Source organism: Candoia aspera, chromosome 6 (assembly GCF_035149785.1).
Source record: "Candoia aspera isolate rCanAsp1 chromosome 6, rCanAsp1.hap2, whole genome shotgun sequence".
NCBI lineage: Eukaryota > Metazoa > Chordata > Lepidosauria > Squamata > Boidae > Candoia > Candoia aspera.
The window spans coordinates 57,799,431-57,811,971 of record NC_086158.1 but is presented as its reverse complement, the minus strand read 5'-3'; the positions used below and the strand labels follow the sequence as shown (position 1 = coordinate 57,811,971).

Below are 12,541 nucleotides of genomic sequence, written 5' to 3'. Positions count from 1 at the left end.
CGAGTCCATTTAGAAGATTACTTATTTTGTATAGTGTTGAATAATTGCAGTACTCTTTGCAGTTTATCACTAATTTTTTCAGCCACTTTCCCCTTTGCTCGCTTTAAATCACTCTGTTTGTTTTACAATGTCCAGCACATCACTAAGTTCCATTCCTACAGTTTCAAGGTGGGTGATTGCTCTTGATAATCCACTGAAGTTGGATCCTATGTATGCTAAGTTTCCAGCCAAGGTTTCAGAAAAGGAATCTTGCACAATCTTGATGGAGGAAGATTCACAAGTGTCAACTATCTGCTGTAAGGAAGCATACTTTATGGAATAATACATAGCTGCATCCAGCCAAGTCCCCCAACATGTCACAACAGGTTGGGGAGGGAGAGCCAAAGTAGGAGCAATTTCTTTGAACTTTTGTACTTGAAGTGGAGCTTTAATGAACATTTTTTTCCCATTCGAAATTATCTTATCTACATCAGAATAGTTGCTTCGAATCTCTTCTGCCACTCTGTGTAAACCATATGCAAGATATGTGATATGGATCATTTTTGGATAAAGAAGTTTAAGTCCCTTGGCTGCTTTAGTCATGTATGGAATGGCATCTGTTACAAATAGAAGGATATTTCCCCTTTTTACATCATCTGGCCAGAGTAGTTTCATAGAATCGTCAAAGAGCATAGCAATAGTGGAATTGTTTACATTTTGTAGAGTTTCACATTAGAAGAAATACTTCATCAGGCCTGTCACATTTCAGAGTGCCAATAATAATATTGGCTACATATCTTCCGTTTACATCACTTGTTTCATCTATTGAAACCCATATCTTCTTGTTGTCAACAGCAGGTCGTACCTGTCCTAACACATCTTCATAGCAGGCAAAGATGTAATTTTTCCTTACAGTTGATTCATTTGGAATCGGGTGACTGGTATACTTCTCCAAAAAATGCCTGAGGCTACCACTACCTAATTTCCTTAAGGGAATATTTGAAGTAACCATCATTGTACAGAGATCCTTACAAAATTCTGACTGGGTATTTGATGAACCTGCAGTTGAAGAAGAAGCTCTCTGGAAAAGGAGACGTTGCCTGTTCTCAGTGAAGGTAAATCTTGCTAAACAACTCTTGTGTTTCACAGTGTTACAATGTTGTTGAATATTAAAACGCTTTTGGGCTGATACCATAACTTTACACAATTTACAAAACAAAATATCACCATGGCTACTGAAAATCTGCTCCCCAAATTCTTGAACAAGATGCTGTAATTTCACACTTGTTGAACATCTACTTTTAGAGGTTGAAATCAGATTGCAGCTCTCACGTGACTCCACCACCTGAGTTGGGGAACAAATGAGAAAAAGAAAAAAAAATAGGCAACTTCTCACTCTTTTTTTCAGGCCTAGTCAGGGGAGAAGCCTCTGCCTGCTGAAGTCATTTTAAAAAAGGTTGCTCTCCCTCTCTTACACACACACACACAGCCCTGGGTTGGGGAGCAAATAAAGAAAAAGAAAAAACAGGCAAATTCTCACCTTTTTTCCAGGCCTGGTCAGGGGAGAAGCCTTTTCCCTTTCCCTCCGTCCCTCACACACACCCCTGAGCTGGGGAGCAAATAAGGAAAAGAAAACAAAACAGGCAAATTCTCACCTTTTTTTTCAGGCCTGGTCAGGAGAGAAACCTTTGCTCCCACCTCTCTCTCTCTCTTTCTCTTTCTCTCTCACACACACATACCTCCCTGAGTTGGGGAGCGAATAGGAAAAAGGAAAAAAACAGGCAAATTCTCACTTTCTTTGCTGGCTTGAACTTGCTGGCTTATCAGGAGGGTTGCCAGTGACCAAAACATGACCAAAATATGATGTTTGTTACAAAATTAAGCAGAAATATGACATAACACCTTTTAAAAAGTCAAAATACGACTTTTCAGGCAAAATAAAAAGCATATAATTCTCACCAGATTACTCTAAAACATGTTTTAACTTATAAATTCAAATAAAATTTCCAGGAAAAATATGACATGTCATAGAAATCCTCGCCCTAGTCATCACAAACAAGACAAGTCACTTGGCTATTAGCTTTCTCTTGGGAATTGTGGAATTTGCATGCCAATGTATGTGGAGGTGCCAGACTCATTTATACCAGTCTAATCAAAATGTAAAGTGCTTGCTGTTTTAAAGAACACTATTGGAACACTAACTGCTATTGGAAGTGATTTACTGATTTAATTTAATTTACTGATTTAAAGAAATGTATATGGCTGCACAACTTGGACACTGCAAATCTGAGAGGCATACAATGAACCAAGGAAGAGATACAAAACCAAAATAAACAATTCTAGTTAAAAATTAGTAAACAACCATTCATAGGTGATCAGGGACTCACACTTACTATCGTGCTCCAGGCAGGAACTCCAGTGACCCTGGCACCAATGCCCAAAGATATACCTGACTATGGCAAAGAAGATGCTATGTGAAAATATTTTCCAAAACTGGACAATAAAAGAAAGGAAAAATCTGCCTTTCCGCAATCATGCTGATTTTCTGAACAAAACGTAACATGAATGCATCTCAGATTAGATAATATGGGCCATTACAAACTGGAAGGGGTGATCATTTAAACCTGCCTGACCCCTCCTGCCAGGAATTCCCAGCGAATCTCTTGACTCAACTTAGTCTGTCTGCCTGGGGCCTTTCTCTTCATCCCAACTCTAAGGTAAAAAACAGAAAACAACTAAAACTTAAAGGGCAATGTTGTCCAGCGGTGCGCACAAGGAACTTTTTAATATGAAATTATCTGGTGGTGGTGGTGGTGGTGGTGAGCTTGGGCAATCACAAAATGCCCATTGACCAGAAGACAGACTTCCAGCAGGATATCCTGTTTGTTTTGTAGGGCCTAAAGACACTGTTGGAGATAAGAGTGATGCAAGAGGCTGATGTTTTGTTTTGCAGCATGCCTGCTTCCTCTGAGTTTTTCAAGTTAAAATAATCTTTAGGAATTAAGATGGGAAAGGGAGCCAAAGTGGGTTCCTAAAGACATCTTGGTGTAGGTAGGCATCATGTTGTGTGTTTCTGCACTACAGATCTGCTAAGGTTAACTAGACAAATGATCTGTCCTAATGTCAGACAGATTCTTTTATTCATAGTTAGTTGTAAATTAATGCCCTAACTAATAGCAAAACATTGCAGCTCAAGTGCAATCTATTCTGGTAATGGATTTATCCAAACGGTAGTCTCTTGTGTCCTCTGCTGCAAGAATGTAGTTTTCTTCAGCTGACAAAAATAATTTCAGCAGAATTGGTTTTGCTTATTTTTATTATGTTTATGGCAAGTTTACAATAAAAGGTTTGGTCTATATAGAATTAAAAGCTTTCAACCACTATAAGTGCCTATTTTGAGTCCATTTGTTGGAAGAATTATACCAAGAACTACGCCGCTTTGGGACTACAGCTTTTATTATCAATGCATTAGCTATAATTCTTAACCGAATGATGTCTAGCCCACTTGCCTGCATCTGCTTTCTGTTCCACGTACGTACAGCTTTGCTTCTGCTCTTTTATGCTCAGTCATTTTCTCTCTGTGTCACCCACTAGCAAAAGAACACATTCGGCGAAATCGACAGAGCCGCACCTTTTTGGTTGAAAATGTCATAGGAGAAATCTGGTCCGAGTTGGAGGAAGGTAGCGTCCTTTCATTTGCTCCTGCTGGTTTTGCATTGCCAGCAGAAGTGTGTTCTCTGCAAGATTCTTGTCTTGTTCCTTTGGTGGCTTTAAGATTATTTGATTCTAATAAATTCAGAGGGCAATTCAAAGGCAAATTTGCAAATACATGTGTTAAAAACTCTATGCTACTGGACCAAGCTTCTGTTGTTCCTCGCTGCAGTTGCCTCCGTACCAAATCACTGCTTTCCACAATGTGGGCACCCTCCAGATGTGTGGCCTTGTTCTCAAAATAATGCTGGTCATGTTGGCTGAAGAATTTTAGGAATTGGAATTTACCCCTCTGAAGGGCGCCTAGGTTTAAGAAGGCCTCCTGCATTTGCAATGTGTATAACGGGGTGCTAAAGATTACCATAAATTTTCAGCTGATCCAAGATGGGAGGCAAGATTGTTAACAGGAACTTGCTAATACAGGTCATATCATACCAGCATGTTAATTTTTCAGTGGCTTTCAGTCTGCTTCCATACACAATTCAGCATGCTTTTATTAAACTCTAATGCCCCATGAAGCTTGATTAGGTGAGGCGCATGGCTTTCAGAAAGAATGTTTTTGGTGGCAGTATCCTAATTCTTTTAAAATCTTTTCACTTGTCATCTAAAAGTATTTGCAATGTTGTTGGTCTGTGAACTGCCTAGAAGATTTTATAACTGGACTGTAAATTCCTTAAATAAGCACCCAGGTTAGCAACAGTGAAGCAAAGACAGAAAGGATAGACTTCATTTACTGTTGTGTGAATCATTCAAGAACAATGAACTGCACAGTTGTTTAAAGGCAAAATGAAAGCACAATGCCTTTGGGGGGGAAGGAACCACTATAAACCTATTTATCTTTATTAACTCACATATCTTTATTCTGTTCCTTATTTAAAGCAAAGTACAGTATAAACAACATAAGTCATTCTAGTTATCGCTTAGTTACATTCTTCAAGTGTCAGTGCCTAAATATGCTGCATTCCTCATTTGCTCTCCATTCTCAAATCACTGCCTACTCAATAGCAAAGTAGCTCATATGGTGCAATATATTTGTGGGTCTTAGCACAGGCTTCAGCTGCATAATTTAATTTGTTTTTATACTTCCTTCTGATCATAATGAAGTGGTTTCTAAAATAAATGCAAAACACCCATTAGAAAAACAAAACTGTTGTTATTCCTTTTGAATTAACAGGTGACCGTTACATAGTAGTTGATGGAGGAGGAGGAACAGTTGATGTGACTGTGCACCAGATCAGGTTACCTGAAGGACACCTGAAGGAATTATACAAGGCAACAGGTAACATGGATTCCTTACCCCTACTATTTATACAAAATTTATTTCTCTACTCTGAAAATAACTCGTTACAAAGTTTGCTGTAAGTCATATAGTCTGTTCCAAAGGAGCTTATCTTTGAAGAAAAGCAAAAATTGGCACTGCAGTTCCTCAGCACATTCTTTGCTTCAAGAAATGAAGAAGAAATTAGGCAGTGCATTGAATCTGCTAAATATAGCAGAGAGTGACACATCTAATTTTGTCCCTCAGTTCCAGTATGAGTTATCCTGTGTTATTGGGATCAGAGTATCAGTATATTCTAACAGGCATTTTAAATGAGGAAAGTATACTGTGCATAGGAGCAGCTATGTGTCTTCATGCATTATTCACATGGGGATTTCTTGAGAAATGACACTTTCAAGGAACATGTAAATTATATTGTGGGTCATTTTGGCTAGCCACACACAACCTACTATCCATGGGTTTGATGTACATACAGATGTTGCATTCTTCTTCATGAAGGTACCACCTGACAAGGCCAGGATGTCTCTCACATAGATTTTTAGACACAGATATGGGTGGATGGATAGAGCTAGAGTTCTGCCCCTCATACACTGCATACAAATGTTGTGGCATGTTTGGCCATGAGCATTTTGATGGCAAGGAACAAACAGAGCTCACTCCTTTCACATGGTATCCTGATCATAAGGGAAAGATACTGAAAACTCATGGCAATGCTCCTGTTGCCTCTGATGGGGAAAACTTCTCCAGCAATTATCTCCATAGTTACTCTTCCCAGCTTTGCTGGCTGGGGAATTCTAGGAGTTGAAGTCCGCACAGCTTAGAGTTGCTAAGGTTGAGGAACCCTGTCATATAGTATCTCTACTGGTCACTCACAAGACCATGTTGATGTCAGTATCTGCTTTACATGAAGCACAACAAAGTGATTATCTTCACTTCCACTGGCTCAGGCGTTTGGCGTAACAAATCCTATAATCCAGTGCTTTCCAAACTTTTTCCTTCATTACCCAAAACTGCTTATCAGAATGTCCTTCTAGGTAAAACACTTTAAGTCAATTTAAACCTCCCTGTTGTGATTGGGTAATGGGTTTGTGTGTCATTACCCAAAGAAAAACCACTTTTACCCAATTTTGGGTAATTTACCCAGGTTTGGGAAGCACTGTTATAATCCCTTTTCAGTTTGACCTGTTTAGGAGATGCTGCCTTCCAACATTCCTTTTTAAGACATTTTCCTCCATTGAGGCAAAATAGAATTCTGGGTTTACTGTCAGTGTTCCTTCTCTTTAGTAGTTTGGGAAACATCTGCAGATGGTTTTTTTTATTTTAGGGCAGTAGTGGCAGAAGATAGACTGAGATCTATTTGTAGACCTTTGTGTGATTTGCTATAGATGACTAAGGTTACAACATCCAAATGTTGTAAGGGTTTAATCTGTTGTAATTCTTTTTAAAAAAAAAAAACATTTTTATTAGAATTTTACAATACCTTAGAGGTATAAAAAATGAAAAGAAAAAGAAAAAAATACGTGAAAAAAAGAAAGCATAGAATTTTGACTTCCACCCTTCTTTCTATCGAGTAATTGCCATCTTACTCTTCCCCCCCTTTAACCCTTTCTAATCCCCAAATCTGTAAATCATCAGTTCAGTCTTTTCTTCTTTCAGCAAAAAGTCCATATAAGGATTCCAGTCTTTTAAAAAAGCCTTAATCGTTTTTTATCAGACAGTCTGTTAAATTCCTGATCTGAAATTCCTCAAGAACAAATTATACAGTTCTTAAAATGAGTATCATGAAGTTATCCTACCACTACAGACAAATATTAAGGTCATATTTAAAATAATATAGCTACTTTTCTGTAACCTGAATTTCAGATTAGTTGAAAGGATTTAATAGCATTATTATCTCTTTTATCAAATTAAAAACTAACATTGGTCAGCAAGTTATGGAGGATTCTGGGAGAAACATCCAAGACTTTGGAGGCCTCATGTGCCTCGGAGATCACAAGTGGTGGATCCTTAGTGGTTAATCATAAAATGCGTAAGCAGAGCAAATGGGGCTGGAATTAATCATGACTATCAGTCTCACTGGTTTCAGTGGTTCTCTTCTATACACTATCTGGATCTAGTCCAGCGTGAGTCCAGTCACATAGGCTTTCTGGAAGTTTGCTTCCTTTTTTTTTTTTAAGTGCATATTGCTATACCCATGCATTTTTGGCTATATCGTTTCTTAAGTAAAACCTTCTATTAACCATATTGTGTTTCTGATACAGGTGGGCCATATGGCTCTTTAGGTGTAGACTATGAATTTGAAAAACTCCTGTGTAAAATATTTGGAGAAGATTTCATTGAACAATTTAAAATCAAGCGACCCGCTGCCTGGGTTGATCTGATGATAGCATTTGAATCTCGCAAGAGAGCAGCAGCTCCTGATCGGACAAATCCACTGAATATCACCCTGCCTTTTTCTTTCATTGACTACTACAAGAAGTTTCGAGGTCACAGTGTAGAACATGCGTTAAGGAAAAGCAAGTAAGTCAGAAATTAGTCAAGCCATCCTTCAGCTATTTTTCCTGGAAACAAATCACACGAGTTATTGGTATACTTGTTTTGAATAGATCTGCATAAGCTTCACCATAGAAGAATCCAGAAAGTTTCTTGTATCAGTTGCATGAAAAATGAATAATTAATTCAAGTATAACAGGACAAAATTGCTGACAATACGTGAGGGAACACCAGCATATAAAAGGGGTTTTTCCCCCACTTTCCAGCATTAAGATTGTAAAATTGCCAAACACCAGCCTTCCTCCTTAACTAGTCCATAACAAAAAGAAAACCTCAGCATGGGAATTTCCATTCTTCTGTCCCTTCCTATTTCATTCCGTGAAAATGCTCCATTTATCATGAGGGTATAGACTGTTTATCATAGCATTTGCTAATATAAACCATCTTAAGGTCATGTAAGAAGGATGTGGATTTCTTTTTTTTTTCTTCTGTTTGGAACACTATCTCCCATTAATAAGTGAAAGAAAGGATGTTATAGTAACTACGCAAGTCAATGACATCTCCTTAGCAGCCTTACAAAAACAAAATACATCTTCAAACAGGAGGGGAAAAATATTAACTCTCTGCTAGAAAAACACTTCTGCTCACACAAAATATGACACTTGGGTTTCACCAACTGGCTAGCCCTCACTGTCACATGCTGTTCTGATCCAAAAGGCTCACCAATTCAAAAGTAGCTCTTTAGAAAGTGGGTGCCCTTCCTTGTGCAAATTGATGTGTATTCTGCTAGTGCAAAGCCTCTAATCATCTTTAAAAGCATGCCCTTGCTGTGAATTACCTTTCCTTTGTAACAAGTAGAGATCCTGGCCAAATCAAGGTCTTCCTTCAAATGAGAAACTCTTATCTGTATATGTTGCAGGGGATGGGATGTCAGGCACAAAAAACAAGTTATATTTCAGTTGTAGAATAGGCAAGAGTTTCCTGCCAGTTTTAAACAGTATCTCCCTTCTAGTGTTGACAAGTGTAAGTGTGGAGGAATACAGAGGACTGTGGGCTGAGCTTGCCTTAAGACTCTTCCATCTCTATGTTGAACTGAAAGTGCAATTGCACAAGGTTCCTGATGTGATAGAGCATTCTGTTTGCACTTGGTCTCTAAAACCTTTGTTCATGAGAGGGAGCAAGGCAGGAGTGGACGGGGAAGAGCTGATGTATATCCTTGTACTAACCTTCTACATGTAGACTTAGGAATACCCAACAGGGCCTTTCTCAGTCTTTTTCCCCAGTGGAATATTGACCCATCTCTTCACATTCCCTTGAAGAAGCATGCAAGGCATTCTTAAAAGGCACAATGTTACCTTTGCTGATTTCATGACTGTATCTCTAATAAAGTGGCTTAGAACTAGGTTAGGGTCTTTTAAAAGCAGCTTTCTTCTTTTTTCAGTGTGGATTTTGTGAAGTGGTCCTCCCAAGGAATGCTGAGAATGAGTCCTGATGCAATGAATGCCCTCTTCAAACCTACGATTGACCGAATTATAGACCATCTCAGTAGGTATTAAGGGTGTATAATTTGAAACAATCATTAAGAGTTGGAACATTTAGAACTTAAGAGACCATCTCTTCAGAACAATTATTCCAAGATACTTATCATGTAACACTATTTTAGCAGATGTTGAGTCTGAATATATAACTCTTTAGCCATCGTGATTCTCACTGAACAACCTACAAAATATAATTCCAATATAGCAGATATAATTATTTTATTTAAAGATTATTTCTGTTGGACTATGGTTGAGAGTGATTATCAAATTAGACATGAAGAACATTGCCCATTTTGATTTCCTTACATTGTCTCCCTTCATGAACACCTACACTGTATATAATATCCTGATCCATACGTATCTCTAATTATGTTCCCCCATAGGTGCACGCGCACACACACACATGCACCATTCCCTAGCCTTTTTATCAGCTTACTGTCATGAGACTAGATTCTTTTGTCATTGGGTCTTAATAAATGCACTATTTTTCTGACCCCACGGATTTTTCTCTGCTCAGGTGATTTGTTTGAAAAGCCTGAACTGACAAATGTAAAGTTCCTGTTCCTGGTGGGTGGATTTGCAGAAGCCCCACTACTACAACAAGCTGTCCAGAATGCTTTTGGTTCAAAATGCCGAATCATCATTCCTCAAGATGTGGGGCTCACTATCCTCAAAGGAGCAGTCCTGTTTGGTCTGGATCCTGCTGTCATTAAAGTGCGTCGTTCCCCCTTGACCTATGGGGTGGGGGTCCTGAATCGCTATGTGGAAGGGAAGCACCCCACTGAGAAGCTGCTAGTTAAGGATGGCACCCGTTGGTGCACTGATGTCTTTGACAAATTTATCTCTGCTGACCAGTCAGTGGCACTTGGTGAGACTGTGTCCCGCAGTTACACTCCTGCCAAGCCTTCTCAGCTGGTCATTGTGATCAACATCTACAGCTCGGAACATGATAACGTCAATTTCATCACTGAGTCTGGAGTGAAAAAGTGTGGCACACTCCGCTTGGATCTCACAGGAACTGACAAATCTGTGCCAGGCCGGAGGGAAATTAAAACGCTAATGCAGTTTGGAGACACTGAGATTAAAGCCATGGCAATTGACGTTGCCACTTCTAAAAGTGTAAAAGCTGGTATTGATTTCCTAAACTACTGATTTTTTTTTCATCCCCACCACCACTCATTGTTCCAATGCTCTGTTCACTAGCTGCCAAAAACAACCTGAATTTTGGCTAATAGATAAAGCATAGCCATCAGAAGAAAATGTCAGGCTTTATTATTATTTTTTGCTTTTGAAACTACCAGTTCAGAATCTGAACACAGAATTATCAGGTGCTACACAGTAAAGGGAGTAGCTCAAATAAGGAATGAAAATTAAGCACTGAAATATTACTGCTGTCTTTATTCAGGAGGCACATAGCTTTACTTGAAGTCTTTCATACATTCTGAATTTTAGGCCCTAATAGTCAATTTTAGGCCCTGATATTCTTACATTTAGGACACCAACTAACATACATTATTTTTTTGTAGCACCAAAAGTAAAATTTATAATGTGATTTGTGACTATCAGTTTCACAATAGAAATAGGTAAGTCTTCAGCAATTTTAAAAGCCAGCTTCTCTTATTTACATGATTGAATAGGAATACTGGAATTTAAGCATGTTAAAATACAAACAGCTGCTGCAAACCAGGTTTAGAAATTGGGTCTTTGTAGCAAGAAACTATTTCTTTATAGGATCATATGATACGGTGATTTGGTGGGGTTTTGCTTCTGTTCAGGGAAGTTTTAAGACAGTAAACTTAATAGAGTTGCAACCTTATTAAAGGAATTAATCCAGTGGTTACATTTGCAGAAAATACTGAAGCAAGAAGTAGACTTTATTTAATTTCTAGATAATGCCAACAAACATTAGAGTTCTCTTAGGAAAGGAATTCCTACCCCCTGTGGAGAGAAGAGGAATTGCTTCTGAATTGTTTGCCATTTATGGTTTTATAAGCACTTGATTATAAAAATAACATTCTGCCCAATTAATTAAACACCAATTTTAATCTTGCAGCGCTAATGTTTCCATTTCCCCCCTTTTTCAAAACTGAATAGAAAAGCTTTGCAAAAGTTTAAACCTGTAAGAGAGAGAGGGTCTCCATTTCCCATTTCACTTGGCCAACCTCTGGCTTTATTGTCTATACCTCTTGCTAGCCAATCCTTGTACAAACAAGCCAGTGCAGTAGCAATAGTTAACCAGAGATCATCTCTATCCTCAGGTTGTAGAATGAAAGGATCCATTTTCATTGCCTCTCAGCCATGCCAAATAAATGAAAGACTTCCTGTGTTGATCCTAGAGCAGTGTTTCTCAACCTTGGCAATTTTAAGATGTGTGGACTTCAACTCCCAGAATTCCCCAGCAAGCATGCTGGCTGGGGAATTCTGGAAGTTGAAGTCCACACATCTTAAAATTGCCAAGGTTGAGAAACTCTGTCCTAGAGAGTGAAATCTAATACAAGAAAAGTGATAACATTTTTCTGGGACCAACTTAATTATTTGATGAAAGAATTTATATAACTACATAGAAATTACTCAGAGCATTTCATTGGGAAAGAAACACTATTAAATTCCCAACTATGTACAATGTCAGTTGTTTACCATTCACTGCAGAATCATTTGCCCTCCCTACATCTTCCCTTTGTGATTACTGGGTATCTGATGTTCTGGAAGGCATGCGTTCCTTCAATGAAACTTGCTGTGCTCAGTTTACTGCCTCATGAGCTTGTTCCATTCTGTGACCAATTAGCTTAAGCAGAAGCTTAAGGTTTCTATCTTCAGGAAAAGTAGCTTCTCAGCAGGGAGGGAAAAAAAATCCTGCAAAGAAGTTAATCTGTGTTATTTCTGACCAGAAGAGGGAGTACAGACATCATTTCTGAGATCATTTAAATGGCTTCCAAGGGACACAACAATGCTTCACAATCATGCGCATGCATGCAGGCTATTTACAAAGACAATGCATATTTTTGAGCACTGCCAGATTTGAAATAATCAAAAGCTTTAACTGACAAACTCATGTCTAAGAAGAAAGGAGAACAGTGAAACACAAGCAAATCTCACAAAGAAACTGATTAAAGCTAGTACCATCTTCTCCAAACTGGTGTTCTCCAGTTGTGCTGACCTGTAAACTCCAGAATTCCCAGGTAAGATGACCCACAGCCATGTTGGGTAGGAATTCTGGAAGTTACAATGTCAAAACATCCTGAAAGTGCTACATTGTGGAAGATCCTTAGTGACGTGGGGCTGCCTCTGCTTAGTCTGAATAACTACTGTCTAAAACTGCCCATGCCATGGACAAATCTCCCCTAATGTGACTAAAGATGATTGGATGAAAATACACTGCCTGGCCTAGTGTGTCTTTACAGGCCAATAACTTGTAATATGAAGGTTGTCTCCAGTTGAGCACTACAATTCAGGGCTTGATGGGTAGCCAGTTCTAACATGTTGGATTTGAGGCCAACCTCATGTCAGCAGAAGGGTCTGCTTTGTCAGCTGGAAGCTGACA

At 38.7% G+C, this 12,541-nt stretch overlaps 1 protein-coding gene across 2 annotated transcripts in view; it reads left to right on the top strand.

Annotated features, from left to right (window-relative positions):
• Window positions 1-11,387, top strand: part of HSPA12A (heat shock protein family A (Hsp70) member 12A) — a 54,898-nt gene extending 43,511 nt beyond the window's left edge. For both annotated transcript variants that reach the window (XM_063307212.1, XM_063307211.1), the window contains exons 8-12: window positions 3,574-3,660; window positions 4,865-4,969; window positions 7,231-7,489; window positions 8,904-9,007; window positions 9,518-11,387. In XM_063307212.1, the coding sequence (XP_063163282.1) occupies window positions 3,574-3,660; window positions 4,865-4,969; window positions 7,231-7,489; window positions 8,904-9,007; window positions 9,518-10,152 (1,190 nt within the window). In that variant the 3' untranslated portion in view covers window positions 10,153-11,387. The remainder of the gene's footprint in view (window positions 1-3,573; window positions 3,661-4,864; window positions 4,970-7,230; window positions 7,490-8,903; window positions 9,008-9,517) is intronic.
• Window positions 11,388-12,541: the final 1,154 nt, after the last annotated feature.